The sequence below is a fragment of the Pongo pygmaeus genome, chromosome 8, assembly GCF_028885625.2.
Source record: "Pongo pygmaeus isolate AG05252 chromosome 8, NHGRI_mPonPyg2-v2.0_pri, whole genome shotgun sequence".
NCBI classification, from domain to species: Eukaryota; Metazoa; Chordata; class Mammalia; order Primates; family Hominidae; genus Pongo; species Pongo pygmaeus.
In genome coordinates, this window is record NC_072381.2 from 21904337 (window position 1) to 21928175 (window position 23839).

The 23839-nt window shown below is 42.1% G+C and overlaps 1 protein-coding gene across 1 annotated transcript in view; it reads right to left on the reverse strand.

The window, feature by feature from the left end:
• Positions 1 to 3371: 3371 nt before the first annotated feature.
• DNAJC1 (DnaJ heat shock protein family (Hsp40) member C1) overlaps positions 3372 to 23839 on the reverse strand; it is a 252748-nt gene continuing 232280 nt past the window's right edge. The window contains exons 10-12 of the mRNA XM_054437052.2: positions 13097 to 13145; positions 5990 to 6438; positions 3372 to 3580 (exon numbers count right to left, since the gene is read on the reverse strand). Of these exons, the coding sequence (XP_054293027.1) occupies positions 3512 to 3580; positions 5990 to 6438; positions 13097 to 13145 (567 nt within the window). The 3' untranslated portion in view covers positions 3372 to 3511. The remainder of the gene's footprint in view (positions 3581 to 5989; positions 6439 to 13096; positions 13146 to 23839) is intronic.

The window sequence follows — 23839 nt, forward strand, 5'->3', positions numbered from 1 at the left end:
GGTCCCCAGAAGTAGAGGTCTGGAGGCAGCACCTGGGACCCACTGCACCTCAGGGCTGCTCGGTGACCGCTCCCAGGGCAGCCCTGGGCTGTTCTCAAGATCAGCTCCACCCTCAGGAGACTAAGTTATGCCCAGCTGAGGATGTTCACGAGGACACACTGCAGGCCCTAGAGGTGATCCCCCTGGAGAGGCTCCGGGCCCACGGAGGACGTGGCGGGCCGGTGAGCAGCCCAGGGCCCTGGGCCCAGGGTGGACTGGGGTTTGCCCTCCCACCTGGGATATTCCAGGTTCACGTTTTCTCAGGTCTCATTTAACAAGGAAAAAATAGCACACATAGCATTCATGTCCCACAGACAACTTCTTTTCTTCTCTCAAAAAGGGAAAACCAGCCTGGGCCACAGAGCCAGACCCATCTCTACAAAAAAACAGAAAAAATTAGCCAGGTGTTGGTGGTGCACGCCTGTGGTCCCAGCTACCTGGGGGGCTGAGGCAGGAGGATTGCTTGAGCCTGTTAGTTTGAGGCTGCAGTGAGACATGACTGTGCCACTGCTCTCCAGCCTGGGCAAGCAAGCGAGACTGTCTCTTAAAAAACAAACAAACAAAAAAAAGTGTAAACTGAAGAGGAAAGGGAGAGAGTGGTTGGGTTGGTTCTCATGAGCAAGACGGCAAGAACAGAAAAGCAAGCACAGGCTACCTGTGACTGCTGGGCGTGGCATGGGGAGGCCTCCTCAGTGGGCAGGGTGAGGTGGCTTGGAAGGACACGGGTCTGGGACTGGGAGAGGAGAAGGGGCACGGTGGGGCTGTCACGTGGCTGGTGCATGTGCCATGTCCCCACACGCATTCAGCTCATTCCCTCTCGAGGATCCTCGCTCTCCTGCTGTGACCCGGGGTGGCAGCTGTCATCTGTCTGTGTACAGGGCTGTGCTCTGAGAGCTGTGAGCCCGCGAGAGTCCTGCCCAGCCTCTGGCCCTGGCCTCCCCTGCAAAAACCCCCACCCCATCCTACTTCAACTGAGTCATTGGCCTCCAGAGCCCCCCGAGGGGATACCATGGGCAGCAGGCCTTTCCTGGCAGGCAGAGACAGGCAGCAGAAAAACCACACTAGCACCTCACTCTCTCAATGCAGCTGGAGAAGATGAGGACAGGGTGAGTTGAGGGGTTCTAGCAACTCAATTTCCTAAAGCATCTCTGGAGCCCCCACGGGCCTCTCCCGCAGAAAGCCCAGGAAACCTATAATTGGGCTCTGGGGTGTGTGTGAGAGGAACCCAATTCAGGGTGCTGTAAGTGAAAAGGACGATTTAATGGCAGAACGCTCACAGAGCGTCCTGGGTTGTGTAACAGGCCTGAGGCTGGGCTCAGAGACCGGAGGGGCCCCCAGCCTGGCATATGGCCAGGACGATCCTCCCCTCTCCCTGTCCCTCTCCAGGAACCAGCTTCCTTCTCAGATGTGTCACTCACATGAAGCCACTGTGACTGCATAGCAGTCACCTCATGGCCCCCCAGCTGGAGGACAGAGTTCTGGGGAAGACTCAGATTCCCGTGACTAGCCTGGCTTTGGGTTGTTACAGGAAGACAGTGAGCACCACTGGAGCCAGATGACTGTGCCTGTCCCCTGCCCCCTGTCCCCACCTGGCCAGACAGGCACTGCTTCCCTGTCCCTGCTGGCTGAGGCTGATGGAAGCTGCTGCTCCCTGACTCAGGCAGTTCTGTGCAAACTAGACTGTGGAGACAGTGGCTGGTACAGGCTGAGCATCCCTAACCCCAAATCCAAGATCCAAAATGCTCTCAAGATCCAAATTTTTGGAGTGCCAATGTGACGCCACCAGTGGAAAATTTCACACCTGACGCCTCTGCTTTCTGATGGTTCAGCAAATAAACTTTGTTTCTTGCACAAAATTATTAAAAATATTGCATAAAATTACCTTCAGGTTGTGTGCATAAAGTGTATGTCAAACATAATGGACGTCTGTAATTGAAGCACTTTGGGATGCCAAGGCGGGAGGATCACTTGAGATCAGGAGTTCGAGACCAGCCTGGGTAACATGACAAAACCCCATCTCTATTAAAAATACAAAAATTAGCTGGGTGTGGTGGCACGTGCCTGTAATTCCAGCTACTCAGGAGACCGAGGCAGGAGAATCGCTTGAACCTGGGAGGCGGATGTTGCAGTCTACCGAGATCGTACCACTGCACTCCAGCCTGGGCGACAGAGCGAGACTCTGTCTCCAAAAACAAACAAACAAACAACAAAGAACGTGTTGTTTAGATTTGGGTCCCATCCCTGAGCCAACTTATTATGTATATGTAAATATTCCAAAATCAGAAAAAAAATATGCAAAATCTGAAACTTGTCTCAAAAATTTTGGAAGAGGGATACTCAGCCTGCAATGTGCTGTTTTTTTCACTTTTCCGCTGCTCTTTTTGGGATGAGGGAGTTGGGTCTGAGGTGTAAGTTCCCTACAACGTCTGCTTGGCCTGAGACCTGAGGCAGCCTCTGTCACCTCCTGTCAGGGAAAGGGCTGGGGACTTACCTGGTTCCACGTCCTCTGTATAGAAAGAAGTTTGCATTGCAGAGTGGGTACCTCTGCCACCCAAACTTTCCTCCAGGAAACTGTACCCTCACTTTACTCCTTAGGGAATATGACATCTTTAAGATATTTTATCAAATCACATCCCTTAACTGTGTTCTGGTTATCTTCATGATTTTCAAGTTTAGGCAAGCTGCGTTCATCACACTATTTCCACGCCCTGAGCAAATGACGGAAGATTTAAAAGGAGCGCTCAGCTGACAGTGACAGTTCAAACATAGCAAGAAAGACTTCGACAGAAAGTAATAGTATAAAATAGTGATTTTTAACTTAGGTGTGAAAAAACGGTCCCAATTTCATCATTTCCTGAAAATGGTCCTGCATTCTATCTGGAAATTCTATCAGGTGGGAACACATTTCTATCAAGCAGCTCAAACTTAAGAGTGTATTTACCTTATGTCCTCCTTCACCTAGACTGTTTTTTCCCCTAGATACATTTAACTAATTAAGATAATCTCACACTGTTCTTAGCCAGCTAGCTGGATACCAACCTGGTTTTCTTCCTCCCCAAGCAATTGATCTTGCTACTCAACCCCCAATAAAGACACGAACTGCTGTGTTCTTTGGTCGTGGTTTTAAAGAAACATTAAATTTGAATTCTTACACATTAGTTTGTTCACATGTTCCTTCAAAACCACATATTTTTGCCTGATCATTAGAAACCTCTATTTGTTTATTCCCTAAGAAAGTAAACTTTGAAGTGATGAGAAATAAAATAATCTGCAACATACCCAAATCCTTTTTCCCCCAGCACAGTATTTGTTTGAACAGTATAGCACAACACTCATCTTTTATTTATTTATTATTGTTTTTTTACTAAGGCACATGATGTAGAAATATTGAGGTACAAAATGCAAATTTCTGCATAAGATTTTTAAGATATTCATTTTGGAAAATGAAGGTGAACATCATCTCCCAGAATATTCAGCTTTTAGCTTGTTTTTTCTTTTGGACCAGTTCAACCAGCAACTTGTACCTAGCGATACAGTCTTCCTGTAGGAAGAAAAAAAGAGAGGTGAGAACAGTCACTTGCACAAGTCAGTGTGGTCCTCATGTGGCCGGTCTGCTGGCTTCTGCTCATGAAGAGCCTCACGTCCAGTCCCTCTGCCCAGAGTTCCCGGGATGTCCTGGAGTCCAGTCGCTCACAAGGCAGACCTGTCTGGGCAGTGTGAGAAGGGCTCCTGCAAGCCCAGCCCAAAGGGAAGGTGCTTGGCGTGGAGTGAGGGGCTGGGGCGGCCGTTTGTGAGGCGTACTAGCATCATAATTGGGTCTTTCAGCCTGCTAACTCTTATTTTCATGTTAACATTTCACTCTTTTATCACAACATGCTACTTTAAAGAAATCAAAAACCTTGGGGCCAGGTAGCCTATTAGTCTTCTTCCGTGGGTCTGGCTTTCCCTAGGCGCTGCTAAGACCTTTCCCGTGGGGAGCCAGCCCCCAGGACACTGGCAGAACTTGTGCTGGAATACTCACTCCTGCTCCTCCCGGCCCCACCTCCAACCCACCCTACAGGCTGCAGAGCCACCCACTTCAGACCTCAGCTGGCCACAGCTGTCATGCCCTGGGCTGGGGCTCAGGACCAAAGCATAGGTGGGCTGATGGTGGGGAGAGGCCTCATTATTCTCACATTGATCACAGGAACTTTCCAGAATCTATTCTGTTTCTGTTCCAAAAATAATGACCCTGTGGTTCTGTAGCTTTTGCTGACTTAGGGTCCAGTGCAAAGTGACTTTATCAGCTGCCTGGGACAGAGAAAGGATGTTTACTCTCCTAGGATTTTAGCTTAGTGGTGTTATGAGAGTCTCTTCTCAGGGTTTTTTTCTGCATCCCCAAAGATTACTTGCCTATGTCTTTAAAGATACCAGTCTCTCCTTAGTAGCTATGCTGTCCCTAACAACATAGTGCCGAAACCAGACGCGGCCAGACCCAGCACTTAATCCCGGAAGGACAGTGTGCTCGGAGCTCTGAGCTGAGCCGTGCACGGCAGCCAGGCCCAGGCTCCGGGACAGCAGGCAGCTCGGCCCTGGCTGGCTCTCAAGTCAAGGCTTGAGGGGAACACCTGCAGGTTGACGAAGCCCTGCTCATTGCTGGTTGAAAACCAGAAGGTTTCCAGCCCCCCAGGTATGAGTTTCTGGGTGTTCTATCCTTAGGAATCCAAGCTCCAGCCCCTTCGTTTATAAGCCAGTGTGGACTCATCACACATGGAGACGTCTGCCTGTGTCCTGACAGATGCTAGAGAAATTCGGGTAAAATAGTTACTTCTGCAAACCAGTTGGAGAGGCTGGGAGAATCTGTGCTTCTCAAATAGATCAACAGCTAACGGTTTATTTTTCTACCCAGGAACTCTCAACTGTCATCATTTTAAAGTAGGTGGAGAAAACTAGACCTGTACACTCAGGGACATGCATGGCCATGAGCTAGATTTTCCAACACAGAATTTCAATTAAAAAAATAAGAATGTAAATGAGCATGAGTGCGCTCAGAGGTGACGGAGGGAGGCACAGACGGTGGAAGAGATCGGGGCTTTTGATTCTCTGTTCCTGGTTCCTCAACTAACAATCTAGCTACAGGGAAAGAAGCCTCAAGAGACACTGTGTTAGGATCACACTCTGGGACTCTCTGCAGCGCCTCATGGCCAGATCACAGGAAAGAGGCCGCCCAAGCCCGGTGGGTGGGCTCTCCACAGGGCACTCCCGCCCCCTCCTCCCATCTGAGGACCATCTCAGATATATCTGAGCAGGCACCAAGAGCTACAAGCAGGGAGAAAGGCCAACTACAAACGGCCACGGCCGTGGAAAGTAACCTGAACCCTAGCTGTCGCCTGGCACTGACCACATACGGAGATGGCCTCAGGGCCTCTGGACAGCCACCAGGTGTACCCGCTGAGTCCAAAGTTATTCACATGGCAGAATCGAAGATGATCACGGTAATGACATCTATACCAGCTATCCCTTTGGTCAAAGATTTGCTACACAGCCAATGGGCCTTGTGATTTATGAACCCTCAGCCTGGTTCAAAGGAGCTTTCCATCCTGACCCTTCCCAGCTGCTGCATTTCACGGTAAGGCAGCGCCGGCTGAGCCTCCCATGTGCCCTTAAACCCTAGCCAGAGTGGGCGAGTTCTCAAAAAGGCAGGCAGGTGCTGTGGGTGAAGTTTCTATAACCAGCTGCCCTGTGTGATGATGAAACTTAGAATCTTGAGCTCATCTACACACATGAACCACCTGAACGCACAGATTCACACGCTCTAGGGTGAAATATACTGGAAGATAACTGGGAAAGAAGAGATCACGGGGCAGGTGTCAGTAGATAGGAATGAGGGAAGATGCCGCAGGCAGACAAGCTGTGGCTCCTTTGGTGGGATTCTAACACCTGTGCAGAGGCCTCTTTCCCCATCACTCACCTTGTTCTTGGACGGGACACATCTGGCTATTTTGTCCCAGCGATCAGAGGATCCCTTTGGGTACTGCTGCAACGCCAGTTCCAGAAGTTTCTGTTGATTCTGAGTCCACGGCCCCTCTGCAGCCCGAGCTCTCTCTTTTTTCAGGCTCTCCTCGTCGCTGGACTCGTTTTGTTCTGCTACATCAAAGTCCTTCTGCCGCTTGGCTCTGGACTTCTCCTCTGGCTCTGGCTTTGCCGTAGCCTCCAGCAGCCTGGCTGGCTTCCGCCTCCGAGGCCGGGCATCAGTGGCCCCCGTCTCCTGCTCACCGGAGTCTCCCTCCTGCTCCTCCTCTGCCGCCACCCCCTCTGCGTCCTGTCGCTGGGTGATCATGTCATCAGGCAAGGTGGTGGCCGTTTTGATGGGCCTGGAATTCTGAACTGTCGATTTGAGTTCAGAGAGTCTAACCATTCCTAGGAAAGAGGGTGCGCCACACACAGGTGAAGGGCAAGGTAAATTAAGGAGACGGTGAGAACAGCAGCTGCCAGACACACAGCAGGCAGCACACTAGGCATTTTGCATGCATGGTTTAATTTCATTTCCACACTACTCTATTCTAGAAAGATAGGGATCATTACCCTAATGTTACAGATGAAAAAAAGAAGACTCAGAAAGCACTAGAGTGGGATTTGAACCCACTTCTGTCTGATTCCAAGCCTTTGTCCCTTTCTCTACTCTGAGGAATAATGGGTATATAAAGAATCAGATTGTGAACAAGAATGCAAACATCTCTTTGAGAAGGAATAACCTGCTACTCAATATAAGAAAGGATTCACTGGCTCCACTGGAAAGACAAAAATCAACTGGTCAGACCTCAAACTGTGCTGCCTCTGGAAGGCAAGTGTATGAGTAAATTATACACTTATAGATAGTAGCTACAGTAAGAATTTTTAAACATGGAAAATAAACATTTTATTAAAAAGTTTATTTGCTGGGCCTGGTGGTATACACCTGTATTCCTAGCTACTAGGGAGGCTAAGGAGGGAGGACTGCTTGAGCCCAGGAGTTTGAGGCTGCAGTCAGCTATGATCATGCCACTGCTTCAGCCTGGGCAACAGAATGAGATCTTGTCTCTAAAAGTAATAATAATTAATAACAAAAGCTTTAAACCTTTTAATAGGACAGAATAGATGACAGAGCACTGATATCCTCAATACAGTAGCAGTTACAACTCAGTAAGATAAAAGGACAAAGAACACAGCTCACAAAGGAAGAACTACAGTAGCTGATGAGTATCAGAGAACTAAAACAATGAATCACCACTTTTCAATTATTAAATTGGCAAAGATTAGAAAGTATGACAATACCCAGTGCTGGCAAAATGCAGGGAAACAGGTACATTTGGACACGGGGAGTGGGAGCAGAAACTGGTCTAGCCCAGAGCTGTCCAATGGAACATGTTGTGATACAATTACATAAACCACTTGGTGTAGCACTGAGGAATTAAGTTTTTAACTTTATTTAATTTTAATTAATTTAAACTTTAATATAAATAGCTACATGTGGCAAGTGGCTACCATATTAGACAGCACAGGTCTAGCCTTTTTAAAGAACAATTTGTCAAATGGAGGTGAACCTTAAGAATGTATTTACTTGTGACTCTGTAATTTTACTTAGAGGAGGTTCTCCTATGGAAATAATTACAGATGTATATAAAAATTTAGCTACAAAGAGGCAGTATTTTAGGCCAGGTGCAGTGTGGCTCAAGCGTGTAATTCCAGGACTTTGGGAGGCCAAGGTGAGGTGGATCACTTGAGGCCAGAAGTTCCCGACCAGCTTGGGCAACATGGCAAAACCCCGTCTCTACTAAAAATACAAAAAATTAGCTGGGCATGGTGGCGCATGCCTGTCATCCCAACTACTTGGGTGGCTGAGGCATGAAAATCGCTTGAACCCAGGAGGCAGAGGCTGCAGTGAGCTGAGACTGTGCCACTGCACTCCAGCCTGGGAAACAAAGTCTTGCTCTGTCTCAAAACAACAACAAAAAAGGGGGCAATATTTTATTTCCTTTTCTACAGTAATGTTTCCTCTTTATAGTAGGCTTTTATTTAATAAAAAACAAAATCCCAGCTGTACACAGTGGCTCACGCCTATAATCCCAACACTTTGGGAGGCCAAGGCAGGGGGGATCACCTGAGGTCAGGAGTTCGAGACCAGCCTGGCCAACATAGTGAAACCCCATCTCTACAAAAAAGCAAAAATTAGCCGGGTGTGGTGGCACGTGCCTGTAATTCCAGCTACTCAGGAGGACGAGGCAGGAGAATCGCTTGAACCTGGGAGGCAGAGGTTGCGGTGTACCGAGACCGTACCACTACACTCCAGCCTGGGCGACACAGTGAGACTCCGTCTAAAAAAAAAAAAAAAAAAAAAAAAATCTAGATATAATTTTTAAAAATGTAAAAACTACAAAATGGAATACAATGAAAAGTGGCTTAGTCTGCATTCCTGGTCTGCTCTGTAAGAGGCAAAAATGAGTTGGAGTGTGTGTGAACGTCTAGAAATAGAGTCTCACACACCCTATGTAGCTGCATTTGCCTTCTCCTTTCTTACGTTAATGGCAACAAACTCCCTGGAGGTTATTCTGTATTAGCTCACTAAAGTTCCAGGTCCTAGTCTTTTGTTACTACAAACAAGTGGCATTTCATAATCATTATCTCCTCCATATTTTTTATTATGTACCCCATCAATAAAACATCTTTGAAAATGCAATTATTATTATTATTTTTTTTTTGAGATGGAGTCTTGCTCTTTCACCAGGCTGGAGTGAAGGGGTGCGATTTTGCCTCCCTGCAACCTCTGCCTCCTGGGTTCAAGTGATTCTCCTGCCTCAGCCTCTCAAGTAGCTGGGACTACAGGCGTCAGCCTCTCGAGGAGCTGGGACTACAGGCGCGCGCCACCATGCCCAGCTAATTTTTGTATTTATAGAACAGACGAGGTTTCACCATGTTGGCCACGATGGTCTCGATCTCTTGACCTCGTGATCTGCACGCCTCAGCCTCCCAAAGTGTTGCGATTACAGGCATGAGCCACCGCGCCCAGCTGAAAATGCAATTCTAATATATGTATATTTACTTCTATTTACTTATTCAATTATATCCACCACAATCTAAAAACATCATTAAGTGACATGAAACATTCTAATGAAAATATTAATATTAAAAACAATGAGATTGAAAAATTGCTTAATACTGGATAAAATACTCAATTAAAGGACTGGCTCCAAATTTGCTTTATTTTAGCACCTAACTTTGAATGGCCATCCTAGTTGGAAAGATGACCCAAAAGGATACATCTATCCACATGTAGCGTCCTGCTGGCCAAGTTTACCATGCTCTGGTATTCATTGTGCAATACAAATTATGAAAACATTTTCATAAAAATCTTCCCCAAGCCAATCATTTGTTCTTGCAAACTAAATAGAAAGTGTTACTTATTTATCTGAGATGGGGCTCTTGCTCTGTCACCCAGGCTGGAGTGCAGTGGTGTGATCATAGCTCACTGCAGCCTCCAACTTCTGGGCTCAAGTGATCCTCCCACCTCAGCCTCCTGAGCAGCTGGGACTACAGGCTTACACCATCACGCCTGGCTGTATTTTTAACAAATGAGTTTACTTTGTTTGAAAGATTTACAGGTTAAAATTCTATTTTCAACATTTTTAAATCCGTAAAAATAAGACTTTTTATAGGTCACGTTGTTTTGGCCATAGAATAACACATAACAAAGAAAATACTTTCAAGCATCGACTTTGTTTTTTTTGTTTTTTGAGCCAGTCTCGCTCTGTTGCCCAGGCTGGAGTTCAGTGGCGTGATCTCGGCTCACTGCAACCTCTGCCTCCCGGGTTCAAGTGATTCTCCTGCCTCAGCTTCCTGAGTAGCTGAGACTACAGGCATGGGCCACGACACTCGACTAATTTTTGTATTTTTAGTAGAGACCGGGTTTCACTATGTTGGCCAGGCTGGTCTCGAACTCCTGACCTCAGGTGATCTGCCCATCTTGGCCTCCCAAAGTGTCAGGATTACAGGCGCGAGCCACCGTGCCCAGCCAAGCATCTACTTTCAAACGTCCTTTCTACAGCATAAATATCTTTCAAAACACTTTCACATTCATTGTTAAAAATCCATCTCTATTTTGTAAAAATATTTTAATATAATAAAATGATTAAATATATTAGTCTTCAGCGAGTATGCTGCTATTAACATAAGAAAGAGGCAGGCAAATACAGAGTGTGTGCATGACTAGTTATACTTCTAGACATGTACGACCTCACACTCCAATTCATTATTCCCTCTGTGGAAGGGGGCCAGGAACCCAGACTCAGACACTTTTCATTGCATTCCCTTTTGCACTGTTTTAATTTTTTAAGTGTGTGCAGGTTGTTTTTTTTTTAGACCCTACACCAAGAATTTATTTATTTATTTATTTGGTAAAAGAAAAGTACAAAATTGAGGATCTTTAAATTCAAAAACTTTTAAAAGTACTTTGTCAAAATACTAGGAAGCCTCTGTGTGATAGGAAATATTCCCATGGTTGCCCTCCACCTTAGAAAAAGGTGTCACTGAAACTCTGGGGTTATCTATACATCCACTCAACTGGGTATCTTGCTGCAATATCTTCAGAGTGAAAGAACATGGGATGATGCCAAGTGACGAGGCCACCATCAGCCTGTGAGCGCTGTGGAAATCCCATTTTTCCCTTGGGAAACGTCGGTGCCCTATGTATGTAACACATAAGCTCTGCTAATGGGCACAGTGAGGGTGCTGGCATAAGTCTGAATATCAAAGATGAGAAAGCTTAATTCCTCTCTCACTGCCTTAAGATAAAAATAAAGATCAATAGAAATTCAAATATGGTCTTCTTATATTCCAAAGAATCATCTTGTCTACCTCACTTTGGAGACCACAACTTCACAACAATAAAAAAAAAATGGAAACAAACAAAATGTCCAACAACAGAAACTTGTTAAATAAACTATGGGGCAGATATCTATATTATGGACTACTATGGAGCCATTAAGAAGATGATACAGACATATGAGTATATGGAGTGAAAAAATATAAAACAGTATTGTAGTACAGTCCCATTCTTGTAAAAATATTATATGCACATATGTGCATCAGAAAAGTCTGAAGAAATATCTCTCTCAAAATAACAACAATTGGTAGGTTACATGTGATTGTTATTTTCTTCCTTTTGTTTATCTGTATTTTTTTGAGTTTCTATTAGCGAACACTTCTTTCCATGCTCACTAAAGCAACTCTCTTAAGAAACAGCCAAATACCTCCATCTGGGTGTGTTCTTATCTGTAGAAGGTCATTTTCCCCTGTGCTAGCCTATTAAGCCAGCTGTGTTTTCTAAACCATCCATTTCAAACACTTTGAAAGGTATCCAAAATCTTAGGAAACAATTTTAGAATTTCTAATATTACTTCAGAAGCACAGCTTTATGGCTTAAATGGATCACACTGCTTACGGATTCTTTGTTAATTTGTGAACATAATCAGAAGAAATATTTTTATTTCAAAATTCTTTGGCTTCTTAAAGGCTATTAAAAAACAAAATAAAACAGATAATTTAATGAATATATTTGTGACAAAGACCTTATGGTGCTTTTAGAGAGTCACAGGATGTTTGGATGTGGCCAAATATCACATCGGATTTGCTTCTTTTCCTCTCTGTCCTGATGCTGGATCTGTTCTCTGCTCAAAGCTGCTTCTGGTGCCTTCTCTTAGCCATAAGTGTTGCCTCAGAGATGCACTTAAATATTCAACTCCACATTTCCTGTTTTCTTCATACTTCTGACCCCCTCCACCAAGCTCCGGGAAGAGCTACATCAGTTCCTTACTCTGAGCTGCGCTGCCTTTTCAATGGTATGATTTTGGAGAATGTCTTGAAGTAGGCTTCTGTCATATGACATCCCATTGCCCCGTCTCTGCCTCCATGCCCACGGAAATAACTTCACTGGCAGAAAAAGAAATCCGGAAATGTCCTCTTTGCTAAAGCCTGGAGAACTCCAAGTTGAATTCTTTTTTAAAAATTATTTTATTTTTTATGTTTGTTTTTCAGAAATGGGGGTCTCACTATGTTGCCCAGGCTGGTTTTGAACTCCTGAGCTCAAGTGATCCTCCTGCCTCGGCCTCTAGAGTAGTTGAAACTATAGCTGTGCCACCACGCCTGGCTGGGGTGGCTTTTTGAGATCTCTGGGTTTGCTAATTGTTGGCTTGTTCATCTGCATAACTCTCCCTGGGACCTGTATTTGAGTTAGGTTGGAAAGTTTCTGAGGCATGTTCTTACTTCCTGGTTCTAAGCAAAGAATATGGAGACTCTAACAAAATTCCAGTTAATCTTGGAGGAAATCGATTTTAAGAAACATAAATGTGGCTGAGCACGGTGGCTCACGCCTGTAATCCCAGCAATTTGGGAGGCCGAGATGAGAGGATCAAGAGGTCAGGAGTTCAAGACCAGCCTGGCCAAGATGGTGAAACCCCGTCTCTACTAAAAATACAAAAATCAGTCAGGTGCAGCGGCGAGCGCCTGTAATCCCAGCTACTCGGGGGCTGAGGCAGGAGAATCGCTTGAACCCGGGAGGCAGAGGGTGCAGTGAGCCGAGATTGCGCCATTGCACGCTAGCCTGGGCAACAGAGCAAGACTCCGTCTCAAAAAAAAGGAAACATAAATGCCTGGGAAACCTGTTAGTCATTTATCCCAAAGGGTAGCTCTGCAAGTGCGGCAGTGACAGGGGTGGACAGTGCAGGGAAACAGTGTGCACATAGCATTTGCGTGGTGTGCAGATGGGCTTTCTCCTGTGTTCCCTGTCCCCACAAATTAAACTACAGAAGATGATCTGTATACTTATTTAACCTTATTAATTAAATACATCTTCTCGGCACCAGTATGTGCAGGGCTGGACTGGCTTGCTGGTGCCCGTATTTCAACCCCTTTTGGAGATACGACCAGATTTAGAGTTCATTAGGCAAAACTTCTAGACCCTTGTATTTAAAGAAGTTATTATAAAAAGTGATTAATTTAGAAGAAACCACTTTAGATTAATAAGATAGAGGAAGTATGAACTCACCTGGGGAGCAGGTCACTGAATCCTTCAGTTGCTTGGCTTTGGTTGTCACCTGTTTCAAAACATAAAAGCAAAAATCTTACTTTCCATGTACCTACTATACGCTGAGTGAAACGATTCCATGTAAGCTCTGTGTGAATAAACATGGTTCACTGGATCTTAGGCCTGAAAGACCCTCAGTCATCTGTCCCATCCATTAATGTAATTAACAAGAAAACTGAGGCCCAGAGAGATTAAATGGATTGCTCCAAAACAGCCATCCACTCAGCAGCAGCTTCAGGACAAGAACTCACATCCCTAGACTCCTTCTAGTTCAATGACAGTTCCATTATATAAGGCTGCCTCTTTTTATTTTTATTTTTTTTAATACTTTAAGTTCTAGGGTACATATGCACAACGGGGGCTGCCTCTTAAAAGATACTACTTTCAAGGCCGGGCATGGTGGCTCATGCCTGTAATCCTAGCACTTTGGGAGGCCAAGGTGGGTGGATCACTTGAGGTCAGGAGTTCAAGACCAGCCTGTCCAACATGGGGAAACCCTGTTTCTATTAAAATATAAAAAGTAGCTGGGCAAGGCGGTGGTTGCCTGTAATCCCAGCTACTCGGGAGGCTGAGGCTGGAGAATCGCTTGAACCAAGGAGGCGGAGGTTGCAGTAAGCTGACATTGCACCACTGCACTCCAACCTGGGTATCAGAGTGAGACCCTGTCTTAAAAAAAAAAAAAAAAAAAAAAAAAAAGACACTACTTTCATTTTGCAAACAGGTCATTTTTTAAACCTAGAATTTGCAGAAATTGAATATCTTTCTTCACTGGAGAATATTCTACCACTGAGTATTGCAATCAGCGGGGAAAATGACATTTATGCTAATAGTGTTATAAGATAAAAGTCCTTCCTTTCTGCAACCTGGAAGGAAACCCTAAGAGCATCTGAGATTGACATTGGAGGAAGAATCTGTTGGTGGAGTGGGGCAGCTGCACCTGAGAACCATGATACCTTTACACATATGAGTGTGGATCCACAAAAAGAATTTGGTCTGGTGGTAATTTTTTTTTTTTATATAAATGGTATCATATTTCATGTGTCATTCTATACCTTGCTCTTTCTTCATTTAACAATGTCTTTGAGATCTACATATAGAATTGCCTTATTTTCCTTTTATCTTCTCTTTCTCTGTCAACTTATTTTGTTTGTTTGTCTTTAAAGAGATGTTGCTACGTTGCAGTCTTGCTATGTGGCCCAGAATGGCCTGTAACTCCTAGGCTCAAATGATCCTCCCACCTCAGCCTCCTGAGTAGCTGGGACTACAGGCATGAGCCACTGCACTTGGCTTTCTTTTTTAAAATTGAGATAAAATTTACAGAGTGTAATGTGCAGACTTTAAATGTGCAATTTGATGAGTTTTGACCAAAAATCTCTGCCTATGTAACCAACATCACAATCAAATTACAGAACATTGACTGGGCACAGTGGCTCATGCCTGTAATCCCAGCACTTTGGGAGGCCGAGGCAGGCAGATCCCTTGAGGTCAGGAGTTCGAGACCAGCCTGGTCAATATAGCAAAACCTGTCTCTACTAAAAATACAAAAATTATCCAGGCACGGTGGTACACGCCTGTAATCCCAGCTCTCTGGGAGGCTGAGGCAGCAGAACTCCACCTCAACAGGAGGTGGAGGTTGCAGTGAGCTGAGATCGCGTCACTGCACTCCAGCCTGGGTGACAGAGCCAGACTCCATCTTAAAAAAAAAAAAAAAAATTACAGAACATTCCTATTACTCCAGAAAGTTCCCTTGTGCCCTTAATGCAATCTATATCCTGCCACAGACAACCACTGTTCAGACTTCTATTGTATATTTTTAAAAAATATGGGGTTAAAGTTACTAATTTTTTTCAAATGAATAGTTAATTGCCCTAATGCACTTATCTAACAAGCCATCCTTTCCATTTATTTAAAATATGAATTTCACTAAAGTTATGTTTGGCTGTAAACATGTGCTATTATATTTTTCTATATTTCTCTGTCCCATTAATCCATGTATATTCTCGAACCAACACTTCATGGCTTTAATGAAATTTGAAGGTAAAACGTCAGAAAGCATGATCATTAAGAGCCGAGAGTCAGGCAGATCTGCTCTTCAATCTTGGTTCCACCTTTCAGCTCGGTAACAGACAGCAATTTTCCATCCTTTCTCTGGTTCATATATTACCCTCTGTAATGTGTGGATACCACCACCATTTGCCTCTTACGGATGTTTTCAGTTTGAAACAAACACTTAGCATGATACCTGGCAGACGGTAAAGGCTCAGTAAATATTACCTGTTATAATTGAAATAGATCATTTGTTTTCCATTCATACAAAGAGCAGAATTAGAACATTTAAAGCTGCTTGGAAACACTTTTCAATTTTGTTCCCTACCTTCCACTCTCTCTACAGATGACCTTGCTTCCTATTTAATGTAAACAAACTGAAGTTATCCAACATAAGCTTCCTTGACTTCTGAATTTCCCAGCTCAAAAATTTGATTGCCCCACCATATATCCATTCCTTCTTTTATCCTAATTCAAAGAAATAAATGCATTCTGTCCCCTTGAGGCTAAATCTGCCCCTTGAATCCTCACAGAACTGTGCTCCATCAATTACTTGCTTTCATCTTCAACCTCCCCTGTCCATCAGATGCATCCCATAAATCTTGAAACTTAGCTCAAGTAGTCTACTGTAAAATCTTCCCCTGACCTTACCTTTTCTATTCCACTTGGCATTCATGAGAGCATGTCCTAGTTTTCCTTCTTTCTCTGAATGTTCCTCCACTGGCCTCTCCTATATACTCCTGCCTCTTGTTTCCTAATAGAAGTGTTCCTCAACATTCTACCCTTGCCATTCATGTTCTTTCCACTTTCTACTCTGGTATCTCATCCCATCTAATCAATAATACTTCAGAAAAGAAATGATTAACCTACGTCTCTGGCCCTGACTTCTACCTTGGAATGCCAGTCTCATAGAAATTGACCACGCAACAATGGATCCTCAGATCTGAAAAGGACTTCACCTACATAACATTAAGCTTACTATGCAACAGGCACTGTTCTAAATAAGTTGTGTGTGTATACATATTCCTCACAGTAGCAATATTAGGTAGGCATATAATTGTTATCCTGATTTTACAGGATCTGAGGCCCAGGGAGAATAAATAATATATCCAAGTTAAACAGTTAGTGAGAAGCTAAAACAAGCAGGGATCTAAAATTTTTGCTCTCCATCACTATAACATAACCACCTTTTAAATCCAAATCTTTCATTTTACAGAAGAAGAAACAAGCCAAGTGCTCTTTCTGCTATACTACATGGCTTCACTTTCTAACTGCCATTAAATCTCTCAGAGGTCTCCTAGTTCCTGAAACTAACCAAACCAAAAACTAAACTCTTCAGTTTTTCTTTTCTTTTTTTTTTTTTGAGACAGAGTTTACGCTCTTGTTGCCCAGGCTGGAGTGCAATGGAGCGATCCCAGCTCACTACAACCTCCGCCTTCTAGGTTCAAGCAATTCTCCTGCCTCAGCCTCCTGAGTAGCTGAGATTACAGGCATGAGCCACCAGGCCCGGCTAATTTTGTATTTTTAGTAGAGATGGGGTTTCTCCATGTTGGTCAGGCTGGTCTTGAACTCCCAGCCTCAGGTGATCCACCCACCTCGGCCTCCCAAAGTGCTGGGATTACAGGCGTGAGCCACTGCGCTCGGCCTAAACTCATCAGTTTTTCTAATAAAACAACTTCTCTGCTTTTCCTCCATTGCTTAATAGTTTATCATCCAAGTCACTTAGGCTCAAAATCTAAGAGTCCATTTTTGGATTTTTTCTCTCCTTCCCCAACCAGCTGCTTCACAGTTCAATTCCATTTGTTCCCTTCTCTCCCAGACCTCCACCACCTGCACTAGTCCTTCATTCTCACTTGACCAAACTAATATAACACCTTCTAACAGGTCCCTAACTTAATTAATAGTTAATAATTAATGACTGATGCTGAGCATTTTTTCATGTGTTTATTGAATATCTGTGTATCTTCCTTGGAGGACTATCTATTAATATCCTGTATCCATTGCTTATGTGGGTCATTTAACTTTTTATTATTGAGTTGTAAGATTATTTTTTTCTTCCTTTTTTTTTTTGAGATGGAGTCTAGCTCTGTAGCCCAGGCTGGAATGCAGTGGCACCATCTCGGCTCACTGCAGCCTCCGCCTCCAAGGTTCAAGTGATTCTCCCACCTCAGCCTCGCAAGTAACTGGGACTACAGGCATGTGCCAACATGCCCGGCTAATTTTTTGTATTTTTAGTAGAGATGGGGTTTCACCATGTTGGTCAGGCTGGTCTCAAACTCCTGACCTGAGGTGATCCGCCCGCCTCGGCCTCCCAAAGTGCTGGGATTACAGGCATGAGCCACCATGCCTGGCCAGAGTCGTAAGATTCTTGATGTGCTCTGGGTACATGTACTTTTATCAGACGTAAGATGTGCAAATAAGTTCTCCCATTCTTTGGGTTGCCTTTTCACTTTCTTGATGGTGTCCTTTGACTCACAAAAGTTTTTAATTTTGCTAAGGTCCAATTTATCTATTTTTTTAATTTTGAAGTTTTTGGTTGTTTGTGCCTTTGGTGTTATATCTAAGAATCCTCTGCCAAATCTAAGGTCAGGAAGACTTAAGAGTTCCAAATTAAATTAGACTTTAATTTCTTTCAACAATGTTATATAGTTTTCAAAGTTAAAGTTTTTCACTTTTTTAAATTTATTCCTAAGTATTTTATTATTTTTGATGCAATTATGAATGTAATTATTAATTTCATTTTCAAGTTGTTCACTGTAAATGTATAAAAAATAAAACTGATTTTTGTAATATTGCTATGTATCCTGCAACCTTGCTAAACTCATTTATTAGTTCCAATGTTTTTTTTAGTGCATTTCTCAAGATTTTCTATATATAAAATCATGCCATCTGCAAATAGATAATTTTACTTCTTTTTTTCCATCTTATTTCTTTTTCTTGCCTAAATGCCCCTGGCTAAGACTTCAATACAATGCTGAATAGAAGAAGCAAGAGCAGACATCCTTATTTTGTTCTTGATCTTAGCAGGAAAGCATTCTTTCACCAGTAAACATGGTGTTGTGGGTTTTTAGTAGATGGTCTTTTATCTGATTGAGATACTTCTTTTTTATTCCTAGTCTGCTGAGGGTTTTTATAGTGCAAGGGTGTTGGGTTTTGTCAAACACTTTTTTTTTTTGAGATGCAGTCTCCCTCTGTTGCCCAGGCTGCAGTGCAATGGCACGATCTCGGCTCACTGCAACCTCTGCCTCTGGGTTCAAGTGATTCTCCTGCCTCAGCCTCCCGAGTAGCTGGGATTACAGGTGCGTGCCACCACACCTGGCTATATTTTATATTTTTAGTAGAGATGGGGTTTCACCACATTGGCCAGGCTGATCTTGAACTGCTGACCTCAGGTGATCAGCCTGCCCTGGCCTCCCAAAGTGTTGGTATTACAGGTGGGAACCACTGAGTCCGGCTCAAACACTTCTCTTGAGATGATTGTGTGATATTGCTTTGTATTCTATTGACATGAGGTATTTACATTAATTGATCTTGAGATGTTTAACCAACCTTGTGTTCCATGGTTCAATGCTACTTGATCACGGTAATAAATGTTTTGTTTGTTTGTTTGTTTGTTTTTAGATAAATCTTCACCCAGGCTGAAGTACAGTGGTGTGATCAAAGCTCACTGCATCCTTCAATTCCTGGGCTCAAGAGATTCCCCCTGCTTAGCCTCCTGAGGAGCTGCAACTACAGGTGCACACCACCATGCCCAGCTTCATGGTGATAATTCTTTTTATAAGTTGCCGAATTCAGTTTGGTGGTATTTTTTGAGATTTTTTTGCATCCATATTTATAAAAACATTGGTCTGTAGTTTTCTTGTGATGTCTTTGGTTTTGCATCAAGGTAATACTGCCATCATAAAATGAGCTGAGAAATATTCACCCCTCTTCCTTTTTTTTTTTTTTTTTTTGAGAGCACTGGAATTTTTTAAATGTTTGGTAGAATTCAGCAGTGAAACTATCTGGACTTCGACTTTTCATTGTGTATAGGTTTTTGATAACTAATTCAACCTTTTTACTAATTATAAGTCTATCTATTAAAATCGTCTGTTTCTGATACAGTTTTAGCAGTTTGTATCTTTCCAGGAATTTATTCATTTCACTTCTATTAGAAAACTAGCCATCTAATTTCTTGACATACATTTATTCATGGCTGTATTCCTTCATAATCCTTTTTGTTTATATAAGATCGGCAGTAATGTCCTTTTTTTCAACCCTAGAAATTTGAGTCCTTTCTCTTTTTTTCTTGGTTAATTATTTACTTAAATGCATGTTAATTTTCTTGATATTTTCCAAGAATCAGCTTTTGGTTTCACTGCTTTTCTCTGTTTCTTTACTGTTCTCCATTTCTTCCATTTCTGCTTGTATTAGTCCGCTCTCGCACGGCTATAAAGAAATGCCTGAGACTGGGTAATTTATAAAGAAAAGAGACTGAACTGGCTCATGGTTTCACAAGCTGAACAGGAAGCGTGGCAGCATCTGCTTGGCTTCTGGGGAAGCCTCAGGAAACTTACAATCATGGCAGAAGGCAAACTAGTAGGCAGCACTTCACATGGCCAGAGCACGAGGAACAGAGAGCGAGGGGGAGATGGTGCATACTTTTAAACAACCAGATCTTGTGAGACCTCTATCACGAGAACAACACCAAAGGGGGAAATCCAACCCCATGATCCAATCACCTCCCACAAGGACCCACCTCCAACACTGGGGATTACAGTTTATAGAATTGGTGGAGACACAGATCCAAACCATATCACTGCCCTACTTTTTGTTATTTTCTTTTTTCTGTGTGCTTTAGGTATAGTTTTTTCTCTTTCTAGTGTCTTAGGGTGGAAAGGTTAATGATTTGAGATCTTTCTTCTTTCTTACATAGGCATTTATAGCTATAAATTTCCCTCTAAGAAGTGTGCAAGCTACATTCCTTGAGTCTTGGTACATCACGTCTTATTTTCATTCATCTCTGATAATATTCCAATTTCCCTCATGATTTCTTCCATGATCCACTGATTATTTAGGAGTGTGTTAATTCCCAAACATGTGTTGATTTGCCCAGATTTTTTTTTCCTGATGTTGATTTCTAATTTCATTCCACTGGAATTAAAGAACATACTGTGTATTATTTCTATCCTTTTAAACTTATTGACGTTTGTTGATGTCCTAGCATATAGTCTATCCTGGACAATGTTCCATGTGTAAAGAAAAATGTATATTCTATTGTTGGATGGCATGTTTTAGAAATATGTTAGGGGAAAGGGAGGTATTGAAATTTCCAACCATTATTGTTTAACTGTCCATCTCTTCCTTCAATTGTGTCAGTTTTTGCATCATGTATTTTGGTGTTCTGTTATCAGGCGCATACATATTTATAATTGTTATATCTTCCTGAATTGGCCTTTTTATAAATGTCCCTCTTTAGTAATTTTTTTTTTTTTTGCTTTAAAGATTACTAGAGGACACATAAAGATGTATAAAGATACAGAATATATTGCATTTTACCTAAATAATAAATCAAGCACAATAGCATAATTCTAAGAAAAGCTTATGGTTTATCTTGTAGAATTTAAATTTTTCTCTGCTTCCTGCCCGGATCCATAAGTTGTGACATATATGATCACACAAGGAATTCATATAAACTTTTCATTTGAGGTCAACTGGCAAAGTCACAGATACACGTGACCTCAGAGTCTCATAACCTGAGATTCATATAACGCTCTAACATCTTAAAGTCATGCTACAGCCTTTCATATACATTGTTTTTTCATCTTATATGAAAAACTAATATATTAAACATATTAACGTATTTTCTCCTCTCTGTCGCCCAGGCTGGAGTGCAGTGGCACAATCTCTGCTCACTACAAGCTCCGCCTCCTGGGTTTGCGCCATTCTCCTGCCTCAGCCTCCCGAGTAGCTGGGACTACAGGCACACACCACCATGCCCAGCTAATTTTTGTTGTATTTTTTAGTAGAGACAGGGTTTCACCATGTTAGCCAGGATGGTCTCGATCTCCTGACCTAGTGATCCGCCTGCCTCAGCCTCCCAAAGTGCTGGGATTACAGGCGTGAGCCACCACGCCCGGCCTAAACATATTAATATATTTTCTTATAGCCAAATAGATTCCTAACATCAGAATCCTGCCCAGTAAACATTCCAATGGCACGTGGGGATGAATTGCCTTAGAGAATCATTCATCTAGCACTGATATTCTAGTATTAGAACACAGCCTTTACAGACTTAAGGTTTCCTGATACATAGTCAAGAACAAATTTCCTGTTTCTACAGAGTCAAGGACTCAGTTTGAGAATAGTTAGAGTCGCCTTATGCTGGTAGTAGATTCTGAATACAGCATCTATCACAATTTAGCTTATCCATCACACATAATCTGAGTCCTTCAGATCATTATTGTCAAATAATGGAAACGATGTGATGTTGCTATTGTCATTTTGTGGCCATACCTTTTTTTTTTTCTCACTTAAAAGGCAACTTACAACTTATAACAAGTTCGTTAGATAGAAGCAAAGCACAGTCGATTTTCCATTTCTGTGTGGTCCAATGTTAATATTCAAGTTACTTTGCAAACTCTACATCTCCTGCTGTCATAAGACAGTTTCACAAAAACGTTAACTGCAAATGACTTTTTTTTTTTTTTTGAGAACTTCCCTTCTCACTAGTTTTTGTCTTGGGAAGAGCCATATCCATGGCAGATGATGGCAAAATATTTTTGTTTGGGGGCAGGTTTGGCATCCTCAAATGATCATTTATGATTCTAGGTAGATAAAGAAGTTTCCAAATAAGTAGTGGTCTAATATAAAGCTCAATGCCTAGGGTGACTCAGTAAGATAGCAAGTCACTTTGGGAAAGTAAATTCATCTTTCCATGACCACGTTCATCACCAGATTGATGTCTCTGCTTTAGATCTGAATGACTTTCAGTAAAGTGGGTACCAATTTACTCTCAAAATGTTTAGTGTTTATTTTCTCAGATAGTACATAATAAATTTTTCAGCTAGTCATTCTATTTTTATATCATGTGCAGTTTCAGAAGATATAGGACTTTTCTGTAGCCTCATCTTGGGAGAAGACATTTATTCCTATGTAGTTTTCACACAGATGAGGCCTCCCCTTTCTTCTTTGGTATCTGAGGAACTAATATTGTGGGCTACTGGCTTGGGTGGGCTTTTGGACAATCCAATGTGTATTAATAAACAGTCACATGCATTGTAACTGTGGTGGAATATGTTTCACCACATTGTGATTCCAAGCAGCAAACACTTTCTAACTCCTCTTCCTAATGCCCAAATTTATCTTTAGAATGCTTATGAAATTGGGGTCCTATGATCTAAGTTTGTGACTTATGATAGGTAAGGGTAGAGTGAATGAAAAAAAACTAAAATAGGTTGCATTCCCTCTAGTAAAAACACTGTAGGTTGCATTCCCTCTAGTAAAAACACTGATGAAATTAACAGAAAATTAAATCAGCAAAATGAAAACTATAGTTCACAGGCCACAGCTAGGATCAGTCAACAGTTACATGGTTACACATTTCTGTTCAATGTAAAGAAGAATTTTCCAATTTTCTGAGCTATATAAAGTATATGTTCATATTTCTGGCACCTTCAGGTAACTCACAAAATAAGTACTTAATCTGGAAAAGAACCTTAAGTCACAGTTTTCAAATTCTGGCTGTCAGTGATATTTTAAGTATTACTCTAGTAACAAAAATTATGTAACTGTGAAGTTCATTATTTTCATTTGTTAAATTTACTCTTGGTCAACTTTCCACTTGAATTTAGCCCTCATTACAAGTAAGAACTACTACAGCGTTCAAATACAAAGCATGTTCTGTTACCTGAACATTAAATAAACCACTTTGAAAAATTATTTTTTTCTCCTCTCCCTTCTCCTCCTAAATAAGCCACGTGAAAAATGTTTCCAACTGGTAGAAAGCAGTGGTGCTCATTCTTGTTATTTCTCTAATGTCTTTAAACTTTTCTGTGGATTATCTGTCTAGATAGAAAAATATGAGATGATAATAGTGTTCATCTTAACTTTTAAAAGAGAAGGTCTTTGATTAACTAATTACCTCTATAAGCAATGTGGATAGCCATTTCCTGGGAGAAAACACTTATGCAAAAAGACAATTGTGTAGTCTTGTAGATACTGTTAACTCTACCAGTGAACACCATAACAACATAACACATATTCACCATATTATTCTCTTTTTAATGGTTTCCCCAAATTTTAAGACAAGGAGGCAATTTTAAATTGCATTAACATGTAATAGCTCAGGTATCACCATTCTATTGACTTGCTGCATTCTTAACTATACATAAGAAGGTGTTATGTATAAATCAGAGTAATAAAATAAATGCTTACTAGGCAGTATGATAATATCACCAGACCACAGACTATAAGCTAAACCAGTTCTTTTATGAATATCATTAATAGCATTCAAGGTGTATGTGATTATAACTGGTAAATTAGATACAGGGTTTAAAGTAGACACTATTCTTTTGGTAAGATACAGGGCTCTGATGAGCGAGTACAAATTACAAATTCAGTATACTAGTAACATAGAACACCTAATAGGATCCAAAGACTATATAAGAATCTTAAATA